General features: G+C 56.7%; 2 protein-coding genes across 5 annotated transcripts; both read right to left on the bottom strand.

Moving 5' to 3' along the window:
- Positions 1–1424: 1424 nt before the first annotated feature.
- Positions 1425–12784, bottom strand: DHX58 (DExH-box helicase 58). Of its 3 annotated transcripts, none has more exons than XM_050762642.1 (13): positions 12689–12784; positions 11793–11961; positions 11362–11563; positions 10827–11017; positions 9318–9434; positions 8018–8144; positions 7669–7860; positions 5901–6154; positions 5170–5319; positions 4916–5077; positions 3764–3954; positions 2323–2419; positions 1425–2058 (listed from the first exon to the last, which is right to left on the bottom strand). In XM_050762642.1, the coding sequence occupies exons 2-13, from the start codon at positions 11958–11960 to the stop codon at positions 1873–1875; spliced, it is 2037 nt and encodes a 678-aa protein (XP_050618599.1). In that variant the 5' UTR covers position 11961; positions 12689–12784; the 3' UTR covers positions 1425–1872. The 3 variants fall into 3 exon arrangements, with proteins under 3 accessions (XP_050618599.1, XP_050618598.1, XP_050618600.1); XM_050762641.1 differs by lacking the exon at positions 12689–12784 and adding an exon at positions 12181–12648; XM_050762643.1 differs by lacking the exons at positions 1425–2058; positions 2323–2419; positions 12689–12784 and adding exons at positions 2426–3586; positions 12181–12649.
- A 422-nt stretch (positions 12785–13206) lies between these two features.
- KAT2A (lysine acetyltransferase 2A) lies at positions 13207–23048 on the bottom strand. Of its 2 annotated transcripts, none has more exons than XM_050762609.1 (18): positions 22522–23048; positions 22262–22385; positions 21791–21936; positions 21597–21686; positions 21108–21289; positions 20816–21007; positions 19868–19974; positions 19379–19489; positions 19149–19285; positions 18859–19067; positions 18506–18632; positions 17231–17341; positions 14978–15121; positions 14575–14689; positions 14443–14479; positions 14299–14362; positions 14080–14164; positions 13207–13922 (listed from the first exon to the last, which is right to left on the bottom strand). In XM_050762609.1, the coding sequence occupies exons 1-18, from the start codon at positions 22858–22860 to the stop codon at positions 13729–13731; spliced, it is 2514 nt and encodes an 837-aa protein (XP_050618566.1). In that variant the 5' UTR covers positions 22861–23048; the 3' UTR covers positions 13207–13728. The 2 variants fall into 2 exon arrangements, with proteins under 2 accessions (XP_050618566.1, XP_050618567.1); XM_050762610.1 differs by having other exon boundaries at positions 13911–13958.
- Positions 23049–23892: the final 844 nt, after the last annotated feature.

Below are 23892 nucleotides of genomic sequence, written 5' to 3' on the forward strand. Positions count from 1 at the left end.
CCCAGCACTTTAAGAGGCCAAGGTGGGTGGATCACCTGAGCTCAGGAGTTTGAGACCAGCCTGTTGGGCAATGTGGTGAAACCCTGTCTCTACCAAAAATACAAAAATTAGCCAGGCATGGTGGTGGGCACCTGTAGTCCCAGCTACTTGAGAGGCTGAGGCAAGAGGATCACTTGAGCCCCAAAGGCAGAGGTTGTAGTGAGCTGAGATCTCGCCACTGCACTCCAGCCTGGGCGACAGAGTGAGACTGTCTCAAAAAAACCAAACACTTTTAACACTAAAAATTACCACAAAGCAGGTCATTTTATGGGGAAGAGCCAGAGGTATGGATTGCACTGGGGCACCAGGAAACTTTTGTTGTTCTTTGAAAATTCCACTGGAGGCTGGGCGCGGTGGCTCAAGCCTGTAATCCCAGCACTTTGGGAGGCCGTAGACGGGCGGATCACGAGTTCAGGAGATCGACACCATCCTGGCTAACACGGTGAAACCCCGTCTCTACTAAAATACAAAAAAAATTAGCCGGGCGAGGTGGCGGGCACCTGTACTCCCAGCTACTCGGGAGGCTGAGGCAGGAGAATGGCGTGAACCCGGGAGGCAGGGCTTGCAGTGAGCTGAGATCCGGCCATTGCACTCCAGCCTGGGCAACAGAGCTAGACTCCGTCTCAAAAAAAAAAAAAAAAAAAAAAAAAAAAAAAAAAAAAGAAAATTCCACTGGAAGAAACAGGACATTTTGAAGGTGATGGCTATGTTCATTATCTTGATTGTGGAGGATATGCATGTTAAAACGTATCCAGGCCAGGCATGGTAACTCATGCTTGTAATCTCAGCACTTTGGGAGCCTGAGGCAGGGAGATCGCGTGAGGTCAGGAGTTTGAGACCAACCTGGCCAACATGGTAAAACCCCATCTCTACTAAAAATACAAAAAATTAGCTGGGCATGGTGGTGGGCACCTGTAATCTCAGTTACTTGGGAGGCTGAGGCAGGAGAATCACTTGAACTCAGGAGGTAGAGGTTGCAGGGAGCCAAGATCGTGCGACTGTACTCCAGGCTGGGCAACAATAGTGAAACTCAGGCTCAAAAAAAAAAAAAAAAAAAAAAAGTACCCAGGCCGGGCGCGGTGGCTCAAGCCTGTAATCCCAGCACTTTGGGAGGCCGAGACGGGCGGATCACGAGGTCAGGAGATCGAGACCATCCTGGTTAACACGGTGAAACCCCGTCTCTACTAAAAAATACAAAAAACTAGCCGGGCGAGGTGGCGGGCGCCTGTAGTCCCAGCTACTCGGGAGGCTGAGGCAGGAGAATGGCGTGAACCTGGGAGGCGGAGCTTGCAGTGAGCTGAGATCCGGCCACTGCACTCCAGCCTGGGTGACAGAGCGAGACTCCGTCTCAAAAAAAATAAAATAAAATAAAAAAAAGTACCCAATTGCACACTATACACGCAGTTTATTTTCTACCAATTGTATTTCAACAAAATTAAGATACCATGCATTTTCTATCCCATTTTTTCATTTACTTTTTTGAGGAGCCTCAAAAAATAGAAGTGGCCTTGGTAGGGAAGGAATGTCGTGATTCTGAGTACAGTATGGCAAATTATTTTGCCTCAGTTTCCCTAACTCCATCCAGTGCATATGAAAGTGTCTATGTGTGTGCAGGGTAGGTCTGGGCTGAGCTCTGGCCCTCCAGTTGTTTCCCCGTTGCGGGAGCCTAAGCCAGGGTGCCCAGGACTCCTCTGTGGCTGGTGGGCCTGATGCCCACAGCTGGCGATTCAGGAAGGAGGGGCCTGGACCAGGCTGTGTCCCGGGAAAGGTGACGGCTGCTGCAGACTCTCCCGCCCCCTACAGTCCGAACCGGGTACTGCAGCAACGAGGTGCTCAGTCCAGGGAGAGGTCCGAAAGGTTCTGGGCACAATGCTGCAGGAAGTCAAAGTCAGGCACGGAGAAGGGCACGCGGGACCACTTTTTGGCCTGGATCCGCCCTTGAGGGGTCTCCAGCAGCATGCTGCGGACTTTCAGCGCTGGCAGCTTCACTGACTTGTAGATCATCTGCAGTCCCCAGATCTGGAGGTGACAGACAGTGTAGGGTCTGGGTCTCTGGCCTCAGACTGGGCTTCTCTCAAGTTGGAATTCCCTGAATACAGGGCCTCTTCCTCCCACCTGAGATGTCACAGACTATGGGCTCCCTTAGGCAGGGGCTGTACCTCCCTCTTCAGACTGGAGGCCATGGGGTGGGACTGTCTCCTGTGTCCTAGTGAGGGCTCCCTGAGGGCCTCTGAAGACTGGGGCTGAGGACTCTGGGGCCTGGGACATGGCCCAAGCTCTTACCTCCCCACAGTTCCTGCAGCTGATGACACCCCCAGGTTTCCAGTCCTTGAAGACTTTGTTGATGACCACAGGATCCCTGGAGACGTTATAGTAGATCCTGGAGAGGAAGGGGAGTGGCTACAGCCCTCATTGACCCTCCTCAGCCCCAGATCTCATGCCCTCCTACCAGCCAAGCCTCTGCCTGGACCTTGGGCCTTCCTGCTGGTCAAGAGGCACAGACTTCCCAGGCCAGGAAATCCAGTCTTCAGTGAGTTCTACCTGTGTGGCCTCCATCGCATGTTCTCTTGTGCCCAGGTTCAAGCCTCAGCATTGGTTACCTGGTCTCACAGTCTCCTAATAGGTCTCTCTGCCTCCATTCTTACTCCCAATCCCAAGCCATCCTTCCACCAACTGCTAGAGTGATCTAAAAATATAAATCTGCCCTGACACTCTGTTCCTTAAAATCTATCCAAGATTCCTAAGAGGAACCTCCTGGATAAAGGCTACACTTACCCACCTGACCTTTAAGATCTTCCATGGGCTACTCTGTCTCTTTCTAAATCTCATTATTCACACTCCCTTCCATTCAGGTCAACTGGCACCTTTTTTTTTTTTTTTTTTTTTTTTTTTTTTTTTTTTTTTTTTTTTAAGGGCAGAGTCTCACTCTATTGCCCAGGCTGGAGTGCAGTAGTGCAATCTTGGCTTGCCTCCTGGGTTCAAGCGATTCTCGTGCCTCAGCTACCCAAGTAGCTGGGATTACAAGCATGGGCCATCAGGCCCAACTAATTTTTGTATTTTTTTTTTTAGTAGAGAAGGGGTTTCACCATGTTGGCCAGACTGGTCTTGAACTCCTAACCTCAAGTGATCCACCCACCTCGGCCTCCCAAAGTGTTGGAATTACAGGCGTGAGCCACCGCGCCCGGCCCTCCGTGGTTACCTTCTCATTCGCTCAAATTCAAACCAGACCCATTGAGACCTAGCTGAAATGCGACCTCCTCAATTGAGAAAACCTGTGTGAAGATCCTTGGCACAGTGGCCTGGAACACAGAGGGTGACATAATGAATGGATGGAGGATGGGGGAAGGTTACTGTCTAGGAGACAGAGGATGGGGGATGGCTCAGGGATGGCCAAGCTCTCTTGATATCCTCGGAGTAGGTAGGACCAGAGGGTCAGTGTGTGGTCTTTTGACACTTAGTATCCTGAATTCCAGTTCTTGCTCAACCAGATAGTGGCTGTGGGAACTTGGGCAAGTCACGTAGCCTCTCTGAGCCTCTATTTCCTTGCCTGTAAAATGGAGACAGGGATAAAACCTGTCTAACCAGATTATTGTGAAAATGCAGAATAAGTACTTGCTATAATGCTCTTTAGCTTTCCAAAGCTTCAAAGCACTGTCTGGATGGGAAGGATTCCCAGTCCCCCATCCCACGCCCCCATCCCGATAGCCCCTTCCACAGGTCTCACGAGAAGTTGGGGTTCACGTTGACATGATGGGTGCCCTCCACCTTCCGTAGGTCGCTGCCATGGCCCACAGCCACCATGCAGTTGATGCAGAGTAGCTGCACGTGCTCCACTGGGAACTGCCGCCTCTGGCTCTCCCGCTGGGCTGCCTGGGCCGCCCGCTTGGTCAGGGCTGCCTGCTGCAGATCCCGGATCTGGGGTGGGAGGGGACACCAGGCATGACTGGGGCCTAAGAGAACGTTCCTTGGGGGACAAAGGGGTCCCAAAGACCTAAGATAATTTGTACCAGGAAGAGACTTTCCTTAACCCTCCCTGGAGCTTAAAAGAAGCTCTATTGCTGGGTGCAGTGACTCATGCCTGTAATCCCAGCATTTTGGGAGGCCAAGAGGGTGGATCACAAGGTCAGGAGTTCGAGACCAGCCTGCGCAACATGGCGAAACCCCATCTCTACCAAAAAGACAAAAATTAGCCGGGCATGGTGGCGCACACCTGTAATCCCAGCTACTCAGGAGGCTGAAGCAGGAGAATTGCTTGAGCCCAGGAGGCGGAGATTGTGCCACTGCACTCCAGCCTGGGTGACAGAGTGAGACTCCGTCTCGGGGAAAAAAAAGCAGCTGTGGAGAACAACAGTGTGGGTAGTGGGAGGCAACAGTGGGAGGGATAAGCTTTCCTGCTCAATCTTGAAGGATTTTAGGTAAAGCTGCTTCTGTGAATCTGTCATGGGGCATCATTAACAATTATGCTGGGACAACAGGGAGCACCCTGGACAAGGCAGGATGGTGGTGGCCCTGCCTCAGGGGAACCAATGATATAAGTCCTAGTTCTGGGCTTATCTTCTGCACGTGGACTTATCTTGTCCCCTCTGCCTGGTTCCAGGAGGGCTGTAATGCAGCTCTTCCAGATACATAAAGTATCTCATGGCAAGGATAAATAAAAAGCCTTGGACAAGGCCTGCTCCTAAGGCCTTCTGGAGTCCAGGTACTGCCTTCCCTGGCAGCCCCACCCCTGGCCTCTATCCAAACCTTCCCTAGGTGGGCAAAGTTAGCCCTGAGATATAGAGGGGACAGGGGGACATATGTGTGCAGTCAGAAACCTGCCAGGGAGGGGCTGTCTCCTCCCCATCCCTCCCACAGGGCATGCAGGCCGCCTGCAGACCTTGGCCTGGTACTCGGCCTGGTCCATCTTCTGCACAGCAGCCACTGCCTGCTCCATCAGCATCTCCAGCGCCTCGTTGATCAGCTCCCGCTTCAGCTCCCGGCTACCCTCAGTTGCTACAAACGAGTACACACTCTGATCGGCCCGGGCACGGCCCCTGGCCTGGGAAGGGAGACAAGGGGTGTCCTGAGTGGGGCTGGGGCCCCACACAGGATCCTATAAGGGTGCCCGAGTGGAAGGAATTGTGTGAGTACCTGGACCATGGAGATTTCATTGGTCAGGAGCCCATAGCGCACCACCACGTTGCACTGTGGGATGTCCAGCCCCTCCTCTGCCACGCTCGTGGCCACCAGAAGGTTCAGGGTTCCATCTCGGAACTTCCGGATTACTTCTTGCTGGTCCCTCTGCAGGGGAAGGGCAGGGAGGAAAAAGAGGCTGGTACATGAGGTGGCTCAGGCTGACTCCACCTGCCAGAGTAGTCTCTCCTGATTCAGCCCTCACTCCTAATCTTGGTCCATCTCCCTGGAGTACTTGAATCCCATCTTTATCCCCAGGTACCCCCAGGATCTTGCCCATCTTCCCAGATAACTGTCCAACTCCTATCTTCCCTAGGGACTCCTAAGGCTCCCTACCCCTCTAGTCTAGGAAAAACTCCCAAGCCATAGCCTTCTCCTGCAAGGGACCCCAGACCTGATCCTCTGCCCTGAGGAACTACATCACCCACCTCTTTCCCTACAGACCTACAGACCCCTAAGCCCACCCTTCTGCACCCAGGGACCCCCAGACTGGGAGAGGCTTCAGCACTGGGGATGTCAGTGTCTGCCCCTCTCCCCTAGCTCCTTGCCCCTCTGCCTGGGGACAGTCAACCATCTCTTTCCACCAGTTCTCCCTGCCTCCACCCCTCTGTGCCAAAGACCCTGTTCCCCACACTTCTCTCCTATGGAATCCCCCCCGCAGTGCCAGCATCTTTCCCCGAAGCCCACACCTGGGTCATGTGGGTGCTCTGGCTGCTGTTTCCAGCCCCAATCAGTAGCTGGGCCCGAATGTCCACAGTCTGCAGGCCCGGCTGCTGCTGAAGCCAGAGCAGGAGGGAGTGTGCACTCTGGCGGGTGCGGGTGAAGATGATACCCCGGGGGCTGTCAGAGCTCCTGAACTGCCTTTGCAGGATCTTTTCCAGCATCTCCAGTTTTGGATTCTCTGGGCCATGAGTTGCCAGGTGGGCCAGCACATTCTTATGGCCTGTTGAAAACCCCAAAAAGTTAGCCGGGTATAGTGGCACATGTCTGTAGTCCGAGACACTTGGGAGGCTGAGGGCAGAAGGATTGCTTGAGCCCAGGAGGTCAAGGCTGAAAAGAGCTATGATTGCATCACTGCACTCCAGACTGTGTACTGTGTAACAGAGTGAGACTGTCTGAAAAAAAAAAAAGAAGAAAGAGAGAAAGAGAGAGAGAAAGAGAGAAAAGAAAGAAAGAAAGGAAAAAGAAAGAAAGAAAGAAAGAAGAGAGAAAGAAAGAAAAGCCCCAGACAGAGGCAGAGGATTCAGATCTTGGAGTGGGGAGGGCACTGGCGGAGGAGGTTCTCACAGGAATAGGACTGCAGGAATGCAGAAGGTGGGGGTGGTGGAAGGATGGAGCTCCTGCTCAACTCCCCCACAGCAGCACCAAGAATACATTTAAGGATGCCCTGGCCGGGTGCATTGGCTCACGCCTGTAATCCCAGCCCTTTGGGAGGGTGAGGTGAGTGGATCACCTAGGTCAGGAGTTCGAGACCAGCCTGACCAATATGGTGAAACCCCCTCTACTAAAAATTAGCTGGGCATGGTGATGCACACCTGTAATCCCAGCTACTCCGGTGGCTAGGGCAGGAGAATCGCTTGAACCCAGGAGGGGGAGGTTGTAGTGAGCTGGGATAGTGCCATTGCACTCCAGCCTGGGCAACAGAGCAAGACTCCTTCTCAAACAAACAAACAAACAAACAAAAAGGATGCCTCCTACCGAGCCCACTCTCAAGGCCAGCCTCACACCAGGGTCACACAGTACAGAACCTCAGACTAGAACCCTCTTCTTCCCAGTGACCAGGATGACCCTTGAGCTTTTCACTCTGACCTCTGCTACCCAGATCTCTTGAGCCCCAGCCTGTGCTGAGATTTGCAACCTTAAATTTCACCCTCTGACTTTCAGCCTCACTCTCCCAGTCTAAAGGAACCACTCCTAACTAATGTTTTTAAAAAATCTGGGCCAGGCGCAGTGGCTCACACCGTAATCCCAGCACTTTGGGAGGCAGAGGCAGGAGGATCACTTGAGCCCAGGAGTTAGACCAGCCTGGGCAACAAAGTGAGACTCCGCCTCTACAAAAAAAATTTTTTTAATTAGCTGGGAGTGGTGGTGCCCACCTATAGTCCTAACTACTTGGGAGGCTGAAGGGTGAGAATTACTTGAGCCCATTAAGTCGAGGTTGCAGTGAGCTGTGATTGCACAACTGTCCTCTAGCCTGGGCAATAGAGCAAGACCCCGACTGTTTAAAAAAAAAAAAGTCACCAATGTGAATTAATTTTAACAACTATGCAAAAACCTTCACAAACGAGGAAACAAATCAGTCCTACCCATGGCCTTGGATTTTGGTTAGAAAAATAGGGTCTCCACCAGTATCCTCGCGGGCACCTTCCCACCTGACCTTGTCCCCTGTGCCCTGGCCTCTGACCTCGCATCCAGGTCCCATCACCCCCGGGCCGGAATCCCCCTCCTGCCCCTCACCATCGAACAGGGCCAGCAGCCGGCGCTCGGCACACAGGATCTGGGTTTTAGTGACGTGCTCCCTGTGATAGAAATCCTGCAGCGCAGCCAGGGCATCCACGGCGCGGACGGTGTCATGGATGAGCAGCGCGTCATTGTAGCGCCTCAGGTGAAGTGCGTACACCCGCTGCTCCTGGAGCCCGGCCAAAGCCGCTGCGGGCAGAGGGCATAGTGTCTGAGCGGCCCACAGCCCCGCCCCTGTCCCGCCCCATAGGGCCCTCCCACTCAGACTCCGCCCCTGGAGTGGCTAGGCCTCCGCCCCTGACTCCTCCAGCATCTTCGCCTCCGCCTGAGGGGCTGTCCCTCTCACCAGCCTCGCTCAGCTTCACCACCTGCTGCTCATACATCTGCGTCCCAAAGTTCCGGCTCAACTCAGGCATCTCCAGGTGGTCGTGGACTTGGTCCATGAGCTTCTTCAGCAAGTCCCCAAACGGATCCTGGGCAAGAAGAGAGTTGGAGGGGATTCCCATACACACTGGAGGATGGGTACCCAGTGGGGGTGCTGACCCCGGCGTGTAGCACGCTGCGACTGCCTCAGCCATCTGTCTAAGCTGAGGGATGAGCTCCAGAGGGAGGCCGGCTGGAGTGTGAAGGAGTCCTGCCCTGTCTCACCCACGATGTGCTCTTACCCTTTGGCCTGGGCATGGTGATGCCTAGTGTAAGGTACATGGATGTGCCTTGGTCAAGGAATAGGCTGAGGCGGACATCCGGGCCAGAGTGACTCAGCGAGTTTAGGGGGCAGGCACATACTCCACTTGCTATGTAACCTGTTTGTGTAAGTTCATACTGGACTCTACTGTCAGTAGAAGGTATAACTGCCCTGCTGATGCTGTGCATGGGGCTCGGTTCAGCTCGGCACGGCAGGGCACGCTGGCATGCCCAGAGAGAGAATAATGCTACTAACTCCTGTAAGGGAGGGCCAGTCGCCTTGAAGGTGGGCAGTGGGGAGCCGGGAACCGGCTTGTGCCCAGAGGGAAAGAGTTAAGCTGCTGACCCTGACAGAGCTGGCCTTGCAGGCCAGGGAGTGCAGCTGCAGGTGTGGGGGCAGCAGGAGCCACAGAGCCAGAGCACACAGCCCAGATAAAGGTGGACAGTGTGAGAGAGCTGCTGCTGAGAGAGCTGCTGAATAAAACTACATTTCACCTGCCTATGGCCCCCCAAGTGTTCTTTCAGCTATCTGCTCCCTCACTCCCTCCCTCCAGACCACGGCGTGGGCTCAAACCTGACCCCAAATGTAACATTTGGTGTAGTTATGGACCTGACACCTAGTCCTTGTCCAGTCCAGTCATAGCAGACACCAGGCCGTGTCCATACTGGAGAGGGCTCAGTAGAGCCTCAGCACAAAGTATCCCTGCTCTCTGGTTTCTAGAGCACTCCCCAGCATGTCAGTGCTGTGACAGACACCGGCGGTGCCTTCTGAGTCAATCCAAAGAGCAGGCTGTGGGCATGGGCTGTATCTGCCCCATTTCACAGAAAGGAGAAATTGAGGCTCAGATACATAGCAAGTGACCTGAAGTCACAGAGCCTGTGAGGGCAGAGTCAGGGCCCAAGCCTAGGTGTCCTAACTTGACACCAGCTCCCGCTCTCACCGTGTCCCTGCCCCTACATACCTGGCTGCGCCTGTGGCAGAGGTTGTACTGTTTGCAAGGCTGTTGGCTGTGCTCCTGCAGCCGGGGGCGATAGTTCTGGGGTGACATGATGCACCACGTGTCCAAGTTGGCACAGAGCTGGGGGCAACAGAGAGGACTTTACTGGAAAGGGAGGGTCTGTGGGGACAATGGACAAACCTTTGGGGCAGGATGGATCCCAGCTGAGGACAGGACAGTGTGGGCCATTGCGGGTGTGGGCATTCGTCTACTCAAATATTGCTCGCCCTCTCTCTGCCAGTCTTGTTCTAGGCACTGGGGATACAAAGGAACTCAGATTGGAGTTGGAGAGACAGATAATAAACCAGTAAATAATAATAGAACCGGCCAGGTGCGGTGGCTCACGCCTATAATCCCAGCACTTCGGGAGGCCAAGGCGGGCGGATCACCTGAGGTGAGGAGTTTGAGACCAGCCTGGCCAACATGGTGAAACCTCATCTCTACTAAAAGTACAAAAATTAGCCAAGCATGCTGGCACACGTCTGTAGTCCCAGCTACTCAGGAGGCTGAGACAGAAGAATCACTTGAACCCGGGAGGTGGAGGTTGCAGTGAGCCAAGATCGTGCCACTGCACTCCAACCTGGCTGACAAAGTGAGACTCGGTCTGAAGAAAAAAAAAAAAAAAGAGGCTGGGCATGGTGGCTCATGCCTGTAATCCCAGCACTTTGGGAGGCTGAGGTGGGAGAATCACGAGGTCAGGAGTTTGAGACTAGCATGGCCAACATGGTGAAACCTCATCTCTACTAAAAATACAAAAAATTAGTTGGGCATAGTAGTATGCGCCTGTAATCGCAGCTACTCGGGAGGCTGAGGCAGGAGAATCACTTAAACCTGGGAGGCGGAGGTTACAAGGAGCCAAGATCATGCCACTGCCCTCTAGCCTGGGCGATAGAGTGAGACTCTGTTCAAAAAAAAAAAAAAAAAAAAAAAAAAAGAATAGAACCTTGCAGAGCACGTTAACAAGCTCTGAAGAGGATAGCACTGGATGACATGACAGAGAGCAGAGAGGGTGATCAGGGAGGACTTTCAAGAGGTGGCATTAAGCTGTTCAATGAATGACAAGGAGGAAGCAGCAGGTAAAGTTCAAAGGGAAGGGCATTCCAGGCAAAAGAAACGGTAAGTGCAAAGGTCACGAGATGGGAACAAGCCCTGCATGTTCAAGATGCAGAAGGCAGGCCAGTGTAGCTGTAGGATGAGCTACAACAGGGAGGGCGCAGGAAATGAGGTGGAGAGATAGATCATGTGGAACTTTGTAAACCATAGTAGAGTTGGGAGTTAATTCTTTGTGCCATAAGAAACCATTGGAGGCTGGATCTTAGGCGAGGAAGGGGCCAGACACTGTCATGGAGAGCCTGGTAGGACTGGTGGGGATGGGGTAGTGGCAGGGCAGGCAGGCAGGCAGGCAGGGAGGGAGGGAGGGAGGGAAGTCCCTGGTGGGTCTGGCAGTGGGAGGCCCACAGGGGCCAGGCTGACCTGCAGGACGTGGTCGATGGCCCCATCGAGCTTGGAGGCCCCGCCAGTGCCTGGGGAGGCTGTGAGACCCAGCACCTGGGGTAGGGGCCGTGCCCTCTGGAGTTTAAGTTCTAGGTACCGGCTCATGATGACGTTGTAGACAGTGTCCTTGTGCGTGTGGTGGCACTCATCCACCACGATCAGGGAGAAGGCTGAGGGCACAGGGAGGAAGGCTGTGACCTGTGTTTGCAAAGCCCTTCCTCCCATCAGCTTTCAGGTAGTCCCCACAATAGTCTAAGAATTCCTTCTTCCCTTCCAGACTTGCAGCTGTGTCCCCGGATGGAGAGCCAGGCAGGGATGATTTCTCTCCATTTCACAGATTAGTAAACCGAGGCTCAGCTGGGGAAGGGACTTGTCTAAGATCCTATACTATAGCCCGGCCTGTTTCTCCCTCCACTCCCACAAAAACTCCCAACACCTTGATTCCGGTGGGTGCCCTGGGGTTGGTGGAAGTACCCCAGATGCATATCCTTTTCCTCCTGGCCATGGCCCTCACCAGTGAGCTCCACGTGCTCCTCCTCCTCGGGGCTGGTCAGTGCCATCTGCAGAAGCTCTGCTGTGCAGATGAGCAGGTCATGGCACCGGGCCAGGTGGCCAAAGCCAGCACGTGGCCCCATGTCCCCACTCAGTGTTGTCACGGTCCAGCGTCCATCCAGCATGCGCCTGAACTCTTCACCGTGCTGGGTCACCAGGTGCACCTGGAGGTGGAGAATGAGCTGGGAAGAGAAAGCTGAATCTGGGGCCAGGGAAGTGCGGGGGAGGTAAGGTGACCCGCAGGGCATGGCTGGGTACTGAGCCGGGGTGGAAAGACAGGTGAGCTTAGGGATGGCCACAGCAGCTTTGGAGTTCTGGCGGGGACTGAGAGATGCCTGAAGAGCTGAGACCCTGCTTGGTGGTGGGGGAGTGGGGCAGGGACAGACCACTCACCCTGTTGACCAATACAACCACCTTGGCTCCATCCACAGTCTCTAGGTGCCGCTTGGCCACATAAGCAGCCGCCCGGGTCTTCCCAGCCCCCGTGGGCAGCCAGATGATGATATTTTTGCCCTCCAGGGCAGGCATGATCACCTCCCACTGGTAGGGCCGCAGCTCCATTCTGGGAATAGCAGGGGACTCAGATCCACCGGCCCCTCCACCCCTCCCAACTCCTGGCCAGACCAGTTCGTGCAGAGACCTCCCTTTGCCCAGGACTCCACCCCACTTGAAGGAGGTGGGGCAGGACTCCCTCAGAACCCATCAGGACTCTGCTCTGCCCAAAAGCGGGAGGCGGGAGTAACACAGGCTACACCTGCCCCCTGCCCAGCCCAGGTCTCACCTGCTCTAGTCGGTAGGTCTGCCCAGGGCAGTCCCACTTAATTCAGCCTAGTGCTACTGTGCTCAGCTCAGAGACCCGAAATGGAAACTGAAACTGAGGGAAGGAGCCAGCTGAGCCGACTTAGGAATCTCCCATCCCCGCCCCGGGAAAAAGAACCAATAAAAAAGAACCGTTTGTGCTAACAGTCATCGCCAACTGCCGCGAGTACAAACTCCGGGACGAGTACTGCCGCTGCGCCAGCGCCGTGGCAGGCATGATCACCTCCCATTGGTAGGGCCACAGCTCCATTCTGGGAATGGCCGGGGACTCAGACCCACTGGCCCCTCCATTCATCCCAACTCCTGGCCAGACTGGTCGGTACAGAGTCCTCCCTTTGCCCAGGACTCCACCACACTTGAGGGAGGTGGGGGAGGACACCCTCAAAACCCTTCAGGAGACTGCTCTGGCCAAAAGGTGGGGGTGGGAGTAACACAGGCTACACCTGCCCCCTGCCCAGCCCAGGTCTCACCTGCACCACCAGGTAGGCCTGCCCAGGGCGGCCCTGTTTAGCTCAGCCTGGTGCCGCTGTGCTCAGCGCAGACAGCAGAAATCGGAAATGGAAACTGAAACTGAGGGGAGGAGCCAGCTGAGCCGATTTAGGAATCTCCCATCCCTGCCCGAGAAAAAGCCCCATGTGTGCTAACAGGGAAGCACTCTTTCACTGCTACGGGATCCTCTATGCTTTGGCCCTTTTGCGGTCAGTTGTAACCACGTCCACCCAAGTTAAGGTTAAGTCAGGAGGTTCTGACCCCTGCTGCCCTGGCATCTGGATCAGGAGCAGCCTGGAGGAGGGAAGAGGTGGGGGGCTGCAGCCAGGTAGGTCTGCCCGACTAGAGCAGGTGAGACCTGGGCTGCGCAGGGGGCAAGTGTAGCACAGGACCAGGTCTGAGGCTTGCTGGGGAGAGCAGCCTCCAGTTTGCAAGAGGTCCCTGGGGGGCCAAGGTGAGCCTGCTAAGGCTGGGACTATACCAAAGAAACAATCACACAGAGAAATAAAAAGCTTTATTGTTCCCTCTAAGGGATTAATGCCAGGGAATGAATGGTCCCCATACCCCCACCCCGGGGGAGACTGACAGTACAGTACCGGACAAGGCATGGCCCCCTCCAGTTTGGACTGAACTTCCAATCCCTGAAGCCATCACTCAAGCTAAAATGAGCAGTCCTGGTCCTCAGGGAAATAGCCACCTGGGAATCCAAGCCTCCAAAGCTGTTAGGGACCAGGTCTGGGGGCCACCACGGCTGGGCAAGGTTCATCCCGTCCCACCAGCCACTCTAGAGGGACTGGGCCCCAACCCAGGAAACCTCTCACACACAGTGAAGGCTGGGACAGAGCTGCAGGCTTGGGGGTGCCTGAAGGTCCAGAAAGGGATGCAGGATCAGGGGCCGGAGGGCCCTTGGCTAGAGTGTCTCAAGCTGAGTTGGGTCCGTGGGGCCAGGGCATCCCCTAAGGATCAGATCAGAATCCGAGGTGGAGACATTCAAGGTCAGGGCTGTGGCCCAAAGCTGGGCCTACTTGTCAATGAGCCCTCCTTCCTTGAGCTTGAAGTAGAAGAACTTCTCCAGGGCGCTGGCGCAGCGGCAGTACTCGCTGTCCGGGGGGTTGTACTCGCGGCAGTTGGCGATGACCCGCTGCAGGTCGGCCACAAAGAGCTTCCGGGTCACATAGTAGCGGCTTCGCAGCCGCTCAGTCATGGTCTTCAGGTCTGGGGCAGCAGGAGGCGGAGCACAGCTTTAAGAGGCTGAGGACCATGGCAGGGCTGTCCACCGGGGTGGGCCCCATGGGGCTGCAGGGCGCAGTGAGGGCAGGAGCAGGTATGGGGATGGAAGAGGGGGGAAGGAGATGGAATGGAGGGTCCTCACCAATGGGGAAGCGGATGACCTCGTAGTAGTCAGGGGCCTCCGACTTCTTCACAGGCTCCATGAAGGGCCAGGCACTGGGGTGCGACTGGAGAGAAGAGCCGAGCTGGGGACAGCCCTGCTGCACCCACGCCAGCCCGAGAACGCCACCCACCTCACACTGCATCAAGAGGCCACAGCCATTGGTGCAGGGGCCCCGGAAAGGCAACCTGGTCTCCCCACCTTGATTTGGGCCAGCAGGTTTTTGAGGGTTGTGTAGAGCTGGTCGGGGTCCTTCAGCTCCTTCCTGGGGCGAGACACACCAAGTCTGAGGCTCCGAGTCCCTCTGCCCCGCCCCCAACCTGGCTCCTTTGACAAAACACTCACCCCTTCTCCTTCCCCAACGGCTTCCAGCCCGTCTCTCCTGCAAAGTGGGAAGGGGGAGAATGTCTCTAAGAATGCCGATCCGCACCCCAAGCAGCGTGCCCCCACTACCGCGCAACCGAGACCTCTGCTTACGAATGCCAGGGACACTCTCCACAGGGATCTGCCTCACGCCCTCCTTGAAGCAGCTGAGCCCCGGGTAGACCTTGCGGATCTGGGCCTGTTTGCGCTCAATCAGCTTCTTGATGATCTGAGGGAAGGAAGGGTCTAAGGGGCCAGCTCCAGCCCCAGCAACAACCCCTCCCAGGGCCACAGTCAGAGCCACCAGCTGCACCCACCCAGATGCAATGCCACCTAATCCAGCACCTCCCTTCATACCTTCCCCAAGGGAGCAGAGCAAGAACCAAGATCCTGGCCTGTCCCCTCCTCACTCACACACATACACGCATGTACACGTAGTACAGGTCTACACACGTGCGCTCGCCCTCCGCATGCACATTCATGAAAACTCCCACAGATGCGCACGTGCGCACACCACCTCTTTCTGCTTCTTGATGATGTGGGACAGCTCTGTGTAGGGGATGCGGGGATTCAGCTCACACTCCATCAGTGTCGCTCCCTCGTAGTCCTTGATGTAGCCCAGGTATCGGCTTTTGGGCACCTTGATGTCCTTGGAGAAACCCTGGGGGGTGGATGGTCATGACCCAGTCCATCCATATTTCCCAACTTCTGTAGTCCCTCCCCTGGGAGCACCAGAGGGGTGGCACGTGCCATGGGACACCTCCTGCTCCTGAACCTCCTCCTGGGGCACTGAGGGTTTGAACTGTCCCTGGAAAGGTCCCAGGTCAGCTGCCCACTCCTGACTCATCCCGAAGAGCCCCCCAGTTCCTTCAGGCTGCTCTACTGGCCCCCCAGTTCCTCCAGGCTGCTCTACTGGCCCCCCAGTTCCTCCGGCCTGCTCTGACTCCCCAGTTCCTCTGGCCTTCTCTACTGGCCCCCCAGTTCCTCCAGCCTGCTCTACTGGCCCCCCAATTCCTCCAGCCTGCTCTACTGGCCCCCCAGTTCCTCCAGCCTGCTCTACTGGCCCCCAGTTCCTCCGGCCTTCTCTACTGGCCCCCCCAGTTCCTCCAGGCTGCTCTACTGGTCCCCCAGTTCCTCCAGGCTGCTCTACTGGCCTCCCAGTTCCTCCAGCCTGCTCTACTGGCCCCCAGTTCCTCCGGCCTTCTCTACTGGCCCCCCCAGTTCCTCCAGGCTGCTCTACTGGTCCCCCAGTTCCTCCAGGCTGCTCTACTGGCCCCCCAGTTCCTCCAGGCTGCTCTACTGGCCCCCCAGTTCCTCCGGCCTGCTCTACTGGCCCCCCAGTTCCTCCGGCCTGCTCTACTGGCCCCCCAGTTCCTCCGGCCTGCTCTACTGGCCCCCCAGTTCCTCCGGCCTGCTCTACTGGCTCCCCAGTTCCTCCGGCCTTCTCTACTGGCCCCCCAGTTCCTCCGGCCTGCTCTACTGGCCCCCCAGTTCCTCCAAGCTGCTCTACTGGCCCCCCAGTTCCTCCAGCCTGCTCTGACTCCTCAGTTCCTCTGGCCTTCTCTACTGGCCCCCCAGTTCCTCCAGCCTGCTCTACTGGCCCCCCCAGTTCCTCCAGCCTGCTCTGGCTCCCCAGTTCCTCCGGCCTTCTCTACTGGCCCCCCAGTTCCTCCGGCCTGCTCTACTGGCCCCCCAGTTCCTCCGGCCTGCTCTACTGGCCCCCCAGTTCCTCCGGCCTGCTCTACTGGCCCCCCAGTTCCTCCGGCCTGCTCTACTGGCTCCCCAGTTCCTCCGGCCTTCTCTACTGGCCCCCCAGTTCCTCCGGCCTGCTCTACTGGCCCCCCAGTTCCTCCAAGCTGCTCTACTGGCCCCCCAGTTCCTCCAGCCTGCTCTGACTCCTCAGTTCCTCTGGCCTTCTCTACTGGCCCCCCAGTTCCTCCAGCCTGCTCTACTGGCCCCCCCAGTTCCTCCAGCCTGCTCTGGCTCCCCAGTTCCTCCGGCCTTCTCTACTGGCCCCCCAGTTCCTCCAGGCTGCTCTACTGGCCCCCCCAGTTCCTCCAGCCTGCTCTACTGGCCCCCAGTTCCTCCGGCCTTCTCTACTGGCCCCCCAGTTCCTCCAGGCTGCTCTACTGGCCCCCCCAGTTCCTCCAGCCTGCTCTACTGGCCCCCAGTTCCTCCAGCCTTCTCTACTGGCCCCCCAGTTCCTCCAGGCTGCTCTACTGGTCCCCCAGTTCCTCCAGCCTGCTCTACTGGCCCCCAGTTCCTCCGGCCTTCTCTACTGGCCCCCCAGTTCCTCCAGGCTGCTCTACTGGTCCCCCAGTTCCTCCAGGCTGCTCTACTGGCCCCCCAGTTCCTCCGGCCTGCTCTACCGGCCCCCCAGTTCCTCCAGCCTGCTCTACTGGCCCCCCAGTTCCTCCAGCCTGTTCTACTGGCCCCCAGTTCCTCCAGCCTGCTCTACTGGCCCCCAGTTCCTCCGGCCTTCTCTACTGGTCCCCCAGTTCCTCCAGGCTGCTCTACTGGCCCCCCAATTCCTCCAGCCTGCTCTACTGGCCCCCCCAGTTCCTCCAGCCTGCTCTACTGGCCCCATAGGCCCCCATTCTCCCCTGGGGCAGTGGCAGCAGAGGAAAGAAGATAGGCATGGAGACTTTCCTGGCAGGTGTCAGGTGAAGTAGGGGACATAAAGGGACTCCTACTCCATCCACAGAGGGGCTGGACAGAATGACCCCAGGCTTCAGGCAAAGGACCAGTGTGGGATAAGGCTACGGGTCACCTGCTTTTTGAAGTAGCCGATGGCGTACTCGTCCGCGTAGGTGAGGAAGTAGAGAATGTTGTGCTTGATATGATACTCCTTCAGGTGGTTCATCAGGTGGGTCCCATAACCCTGTGGGGGAGGGGAGCAGGACTCACCAGGAGCTGAGGATGGGCCTGGTGCTGGAGAGGTCTCAGAGCCCAGAGTGGAGCGGGTGGATTGGAAAGGAGGTGGGGAGAGGGAGAGCATCCAGGCAAAGAGGAAGAAAGGCAGCTGACAGAGGGAGGGGAGTTTATGGGGGAAAGTGAAAGGTAGAGGCTTTCTAAGCTCACTCTGGGCCAGGTGCAGTGCTTCCTGTTTTACAGACCGATTCTCAACCCCAGAGGCGAGTAGTACCACCTCTATTTTAGAAAAGAGAAAACTGAAACTCAGCTATGTTAGGAAATGCGTTCAAGGTCAGGCTGCCAGCCGTGGCAGGGCCGGGTCCAAACCCAACACAGGCCAGCAATTCCCAGTCCCTGGGCCTCAGAGTTGGGAGAGGAGGGAGAAGGAGTCACCAGAGGCCTGAGCAGGAGCAATGGCTCCCACACATCAGGGCCAACGATGCGCCACACAGATCTGAGGTATGTGACACACAGAGCCAGCGACCCTACGAGGGGGTCTGTTGTAACAAAGGACAGAAGCCAAGGCTATCAGCATAGGACTACTGTAATAACGGTTAGTTCGGCTGGTCACCGTGGCTCACACCTGTAATCCCAGCACTTTGGGAGGCCGAGGCAGGTGAATCACTTGAGGTCAGGAGTTGGAGACTAGCCTGGGCAACATGGTAAAACCCTGTCTCTACTAAAACACAAAAGTTAGCCAGATGTAATGGCGCATGCCTGTAGTCCCAGCTACTTGGGAAGCCAAGGCACGAGAATCACTTGAGCCTGGGAGGTCAAGGCTGCAGTGAGCCCTGATCATGCCTCTGCACTCCGGCCTGGCTGAGAGAGACCCTGTTTCAAAAAATAAATAAAAAATAAAAATTAAAGTAATTAATTCCCCCATGTATGTAAATGTTCTTGTGATGAAGAAAATCCTAGTCCACAGGTCACCAAAGCGTGGCCGCTTCTTGGGCTCTGTCTGTGAACAGGTGGTTTCCTAATCCACAGTTATCAAAGTACGGCTGCCACCTTGTGGGGATGTGAGGAACGGGCCACTAAGAGAAGAGCAAGGGGCTGCTGCATCCCACACCTCCCGCTGCTCCGAGCTGGCCCAAACTCCGGAGCGAGCCGTGGGCTAGGGAGCGGCACTCACCTTGACCTGCTCATTCGAGGTGACAGCACAGAAGACAATCTCCGTGAAGCCCTGGGTGGGAAACATGCGGAAGCAGATGCCACCGATGACCCGCCCATCCTTGATCAAGGCCAGAGTCTTGTGCTTCCTAAGAGAGAGGTGGGCACGTCACAGCCCCTGCCTGTTTCCTTCAGGTCCCCAGAGCCCTGGAAGTCTGAACTGTAGTCAGGGTTGGGCAGTGAGAAATAAGAATGCTCAAAGGTTGAACTTCAGAAGTGGGGAGCAGGGGATCTCCAATTTTGAGGAGTCAAGAGGCCGAGGAGGAAGGGACCCGGGGGTCCTGCCCTGGGGGAGGGGCTCTCTGGGGGACGCACGGGTCAAAGACGAGGCGGGCGATATACTCCTTAGGCATGCGTGGCAGCTGGTGGGAAAAGACATTCTGCAGCCCCACGAGCCACAGCAACACCCGCCGGTTGGCCTTGGGCGTCAGCGAGTTGCCGATGACGTGGAACTCAATGATGCCACGGCGCTCCTCCAGGCGGGCTGTCTCATCCCGGGCCGCATTGGCCGAAAGCAGGCTCGTCTGGGCACAGAAGAGGGGCGGTGAGCTGGGGTTTCAGGTTGGTGGGGGTCCCCCAACTGGTCAGCAGGTCGGGCTGCCCACCTCAGGCCCCAGCATGGCAGCAGGGTCAGTGATGGTCAGCATGACCTCATTGACTAGCTCCATGGGGATGTCGCCCATCACACGGAGCCTCTTGGCATCCTCCAGGGTCAGGTTCTCCGGGAGCTTCCTCTTCTCGCCTATTGGGGAGGCAGGCAAGGTTGGTCAGGATCAGTAAAAAAAGGTTTGGGAAGGAGTGAATGATGGTCAGAGGTCAGGGATCAAGTATCTACCTGGCATAGGCTCGGCCCCTGCAGAATCCAGACTCAGGGAGCTGTTGCTGCCTCCGCCCATGCTGGGGCTGAAGATGGGGGTGCTGGGAACAACTGCTGCACTGACCGAAGCTGAGGAGAGAGAGAGAGAGAGGTCAGGGACCGGGGCACTGAAGCTAAGGGGAGAGAGAGAGAGGTCAGGGACGGGGGGACTGAAGCTGAGACAGAGAGAGAGAAGTCAGGGACGGGGGGACTGAAGCTGAGGAGAGAGAGGGAGAGAAGTCAGGGACAAGGGGACTGAAGCTGAGGAGAGAGAGAGAGAGAGGTCAGGGACAGGGGGACTGAAGCTGAGACAGAGAGAGAGAGAAGTCAGGGACGGGAGGGCTGAAGCTGGTGGCAGGTCCCTCAGTGGGATCCAGGGCCTCTGGCCCAGCTAAGCCCTCTTCCACCCAGGAGGCTTAGCTCAGCCAGGCAGGCCAGACACCCTACAGAGCATACCATGGCACATACCTGGCCGGGGCACCAGCTGTGTCCCCTCTGAGGGTGGCATGGTGAAGCCTGACTCCCAGATTGGAGAGTTTGCCCCATAGATCTCCTCCTCCAGCATGGACAGGAATCTGTAGGGAGGACACAGTCTGTCCCACAACTCTGTTCTCCAAGGGTGCAGCCTGGGCCAGGCGGCAGAGGGACTGGAGGCTGGTGAGAGCAGACCCTGCTCTTAGGGAACTGGGGACCTGAAAGAGGGGACAGCCCCTGTCTTCTGGGAGCCTCCAATTGAAGGTAAGACAACAGGACACATCCAGGACAGAGATCAAAGCAGCTCAGTTTCACCATGCTGTGTAGCACAGGGAGACAGGTCTGAGCTGATGTCATCCTGTGCTGTGTGGCCAGGGAGGGCACCTTGTCACCCTGAATCCCCTCACTGCCCTCAGTATCACAATGGGCTCAGACTCCACCCCACCTTGCCATCTCTTGTTCCCACCTGATGGCGGAGGGCACTAGAGAGCCAGGATTCGTCAGTGAGGGTTTTTTGAACAGGGGAGTTATGACCCAGATTTTAAAAGGTGTGGCCGAACAGAAGAAAATTGTACAGAAAAGACCAGAACAGGAGTAGAAATTGGTTTCACTTCAAGCATAAGCTCTGATTTCTTGGAGAGCTGTGCAGGGAAGGAGTCTGAGGCTGTGTCCAGGCCCCCATGGGAAACAATTAGTAACATCTACCGGGGCGTAGGGTGGGGTGGGGGCAGCGTTAGCTTGGGCTATGTACCTGCCATCCCCAGACTAGTACTAGCAAGTTGCTTCTGGGCCATGGGCAAGTCTGCCAGGTAGACGCCCAGATCCCAGAAGGCCCATGGAGGGAGAGGAGGGACCAATCCAGGAAGCCTTCCTGGAAAAAAGGGGACAACAGGGAGGATGTGAACTTGGGGCCAAATCCTGATAGGCCAGAAGGAGCCTTACTTGGGGAAGTGAGTGAGGATGAGGGTCCTCTTCTCGGGCACCAATTTGTCCTTCTCCACTCGGAACTTTTCCAGCAGCTGCCGGCGGGTAACGGTGAAAATGGACCGGAGAAGGCTTCGCCCAAAGACATGAGTGGTTTCGTAGCGGGGGAGACTATCACAGCTCTGGGGCACGTGGCAGTAACAGAGCCATCTGGAGTAGGGAGTTGAGGGGGAGACAGGTGAGGGCGGAAACCACTGAACCCAGGCTGGGCCTGCAAGCCTCCCCCGAAGCTGCCCCTGGCTGAGCCTACCTGGTGTAATTGACCTTGTAGGTAGCCACATCTTCAGCCTGAGACCTCTGCCGAAACTGGGCAGGTGTCTCAAGCTTCCAGTAGTTAAGGCAGAGCAAGAACATCTTTGAGAGCTCGAACATCGTCTGCCGCTCCCGGGGAGCCAGGTGACTAAACTTGTACTGCACAAAGTTCAGCACACCCTGAGAAGGGGTGGGTGGGGAATAAAACCAGGAATGAGATGTGAGCAGCCTGCAGGGCCTTCTTAGACAAAGGAAGAGGCTCCCTGAGGCCAGGGACAAGGTTCTCCTCTCTCTCTCGGGTGCTCTCTATAGAAAAGCTCTGCCCCCTCCCTACCACCATGCCCACCCTGAGGTTAGCACAAAACACCCTCCCTTCTCTGAACCTCCCCACTGTTCTCAGCTTGAGGAGGATGGAGAACACAGGCTCCCCACTCCTCCAAGCTGTCCCCAATTCTCCTCTCCGCTATCTCCAATTTCCCTATCCCACCTGCTCAATATTAGGTTTCTCAAACGGAGGGCTGCCCAGGGACCCCTCCACCACGGGCCGGGTCATCTGCAGGATGCACTTCCGCAGGAGCTAGAGAGAAGAGGAAGGGGCATAGAGGGGAGCGGGGCAGAGCTGCAGACAAGCCCTCAAGGCCCCACCTCCTTCATTCACACCCTCCTTCAGTAGAAGCTCACCTTGAAGAGGTAGAAATAGACCTGCTTGGTGTCTGTGTCCTCCTCCTTGTGAACAGACATGAAGAGATTCTCCACATCCACCACCATCCCCAGCAGCCGGTTTATTTCATCCTCTGACACATTCTCCAAGTGAGATACGTGGTCAGCTGCAAGACAGATGGCAGAGTTGGGAAAAATTGATAGAAGAAATCAACAAGGCTTCTTGACCCTCTTCACAGCCAACCAAGATGCACACTCCGTCCCTCCAACCAGTGTGACCAATAGTGAGACTGACTGCTGCGATAACAGCCATTGGGTTGCCTGGGCCTCTTCTGGGCTGAGAGATTTCCTTTCCCCTCCCTTGGTGCATACACACCCCCCAACCCAATCCCTCCTTCGAGGCATCTTTGATTTTTCAGAGATGAGGCTTTGTGGCACTTGTCACCCTGTCCAAGCAGCTGCCCCCAGCTCCAAGGGCGCTGCCTGCCTTACCCAAGGGATGCTCACAACTGCGGCACAGCTCACTCAGGTTGGCAGCTGGCTGCTGCAGATCCATGCGGGGTGCAGTGGGGGGCTTGGGGTTTTTCCAGCCATTACACTTACAGGTTTCATTGGCCTAGAGGCGGAAGGATCAGTCAATGATCTATACCTCTGGGGCAAGAGCCGCTCCGCAGCCAGAGCTTTGACCCCACTCCCACCCGAGCCCAGGGATGCCCCAAGCCCCGCCCCTTCACCCCAGGCCCCGCCCCCACCTTGCAAGCCGAGAAGACCCCTAGCTTCTCAAGCTTCTTGGCGCGCGGCAGCCCCCGGACTTGCGCCTTCCTCTGGCTAGCGCGCTGCTGCTGGCTCAGGCCAGGTCGAGCCGGATCCCCCCCGCTCCCGGCCCCCCCACTTCCTACCCCGGGCCCCCCAGTCCCTGTGCTGCCGGCTGGGGCTGCAGCTGGGGCAGGGGCTGGTGCCGGGGTGGGAGTCGGAGTCGGGGCTGAAGCCGGGCTGGGTGCAGGAGTCGGAGTTGGGGCAGGGGCTGGGGACTGAAGGGGCCGGGGCTGCGCAGCTGGGGCCGGGGTCGGGGCCTGGGAAGGTTCCGCCATGGCCTCCCCCGCAGCGGAGAGCGGCGCCGCGCTCCCAGCCCTAGGGCCGCATGGGCAACCGGCGTTCAGTGCGCAGGCGTCGCTGCGCGGCGCGTGACGGGAGTTGTAGTCTTCCAGCGCCTTCCCCCACTGCCTCCAGCTTCCAGACTTTTCTGTCTGGTCTCTTGGCCCCTGATAGCCAAGTGAGGCCTGAGCGAAGGCCCCACATTGACCCCTCTTCACTTGTAATCTCTTTTAATGGTGTCCGGGAGAGTCACGATGGCTGTCCTCTTGGGGACAAGGAGTCTTGGGGACAATCGTGGGGTCTGCCTCTTTCCTGCGCCTCTCTCCCACTTAACCCCCTCCCCCAACTCGCGCACAGGCCCTGCCCCACGCGGCTCCGGACATGGAATTGCAGCTGCGGTAAAGATGAGACGTAACAACAGTTCTGCAGCAGTGTGGTGGTGACTTGGGTGTGTTCTCCTCCTGACATTCACCTGCACCTTTTCGTGCGCTTTTCTGTATGTATTTAATAGTATCACTCAACAAAAGGGAGTTTATCAGGCCGGGTGGCTGGCTCACGCAGGAGAATCGCTTGAGCCTAGGAGTTCGAGACCAGGCTGGGCAACATAGGGAGACCCCACCTCTACAAAAAAATTAAAAATAAAGTTTATAGACCGGACGAGGTGGCTCACGCCTGTAATCCTAGCACTTTGGGAGGTCGAGATGGGAGGATCGCTTGAGCCCAGGAGTTCGAGATTAACCTGGGCAACATAATAAGACCCTGACTCTTAAAAAAAAAAAAAAAAAAAAAAAATCAATTAACAGCACCAGAGGCATAGCTGTGGTTACGATGGTCACCAAGAAGGCTACTGTGGAGGGTGAGGCAGGGGAGGGCTAAGCCTTTCTCTGCGCACTGGGAGCCGCTCTCCTAAAGCCCCGACTGCATCTTCATCTTTGTGGCCCGAACCCAGACCACAGCCTGCATCACAGGAGACCCCGGGGGGCGGATGAATTAATGCAGCCGGAGAGACCAGTCCGCCTCCTCGTCTC

The sequence above is a fragment of the Macaca thibetana genome, chromosome 16, assembly GCF_024542745.1.
Source record: "Macaca thibetana thibetana isolate TM-01 chromosome 16, ASM2454274v1, whole genome shotgun sequence".
NCBI lineage: Eukaryota > Metazoa > Chordata > Mammalia > Primates > Cercopithecidae > Macaca > Macaca thibetana.

Coding starts and splice junctions, on each gene's coding strand:
- DHX58 (XM_050762642.1), bottom strand. CDS start 11,960: ATGGAGCTGCGGCCCTACCAGTGGGAGGTGATCATGCCTGCCCTGGAG. Junction 11,564..11,792: donor TGGTTGTATTGGTCAACAGG/GTGAGTGGTCTG, acceptor CTCCACCTCCAG/GTGCACCTGGTGACCCAGCA. Junction 9,435..10,826: donor CCATCGACCACGTCCTGCAG/GTCAGCCTGGCC, acceptor TGTTGCCCCCAG/CTCTGTGCCAACTTGGACAC.
- KAT2A (XM_050762609.1), bottom strand. CDS start 22,860: ATGGCGGAACCTTCCCAGGCCCCGACCCCGGCCCCAGCTGCGCAGCCC. Junction 19,975..20,815: donor ATCCTCACTCACTTCCCCAA/GTAAGGCTCCTT, acceptor TCCTCCCTACAG/ATTCCTGTCCATGCTGGAGG. Junction 19,068..19,148: donor CTGCCATGCTGGGGCCTGAG/GTGGGCAGCCCG, acceptor TTCTGTGCCCAG/ACGAGCCTGCTTTCGGCCAA.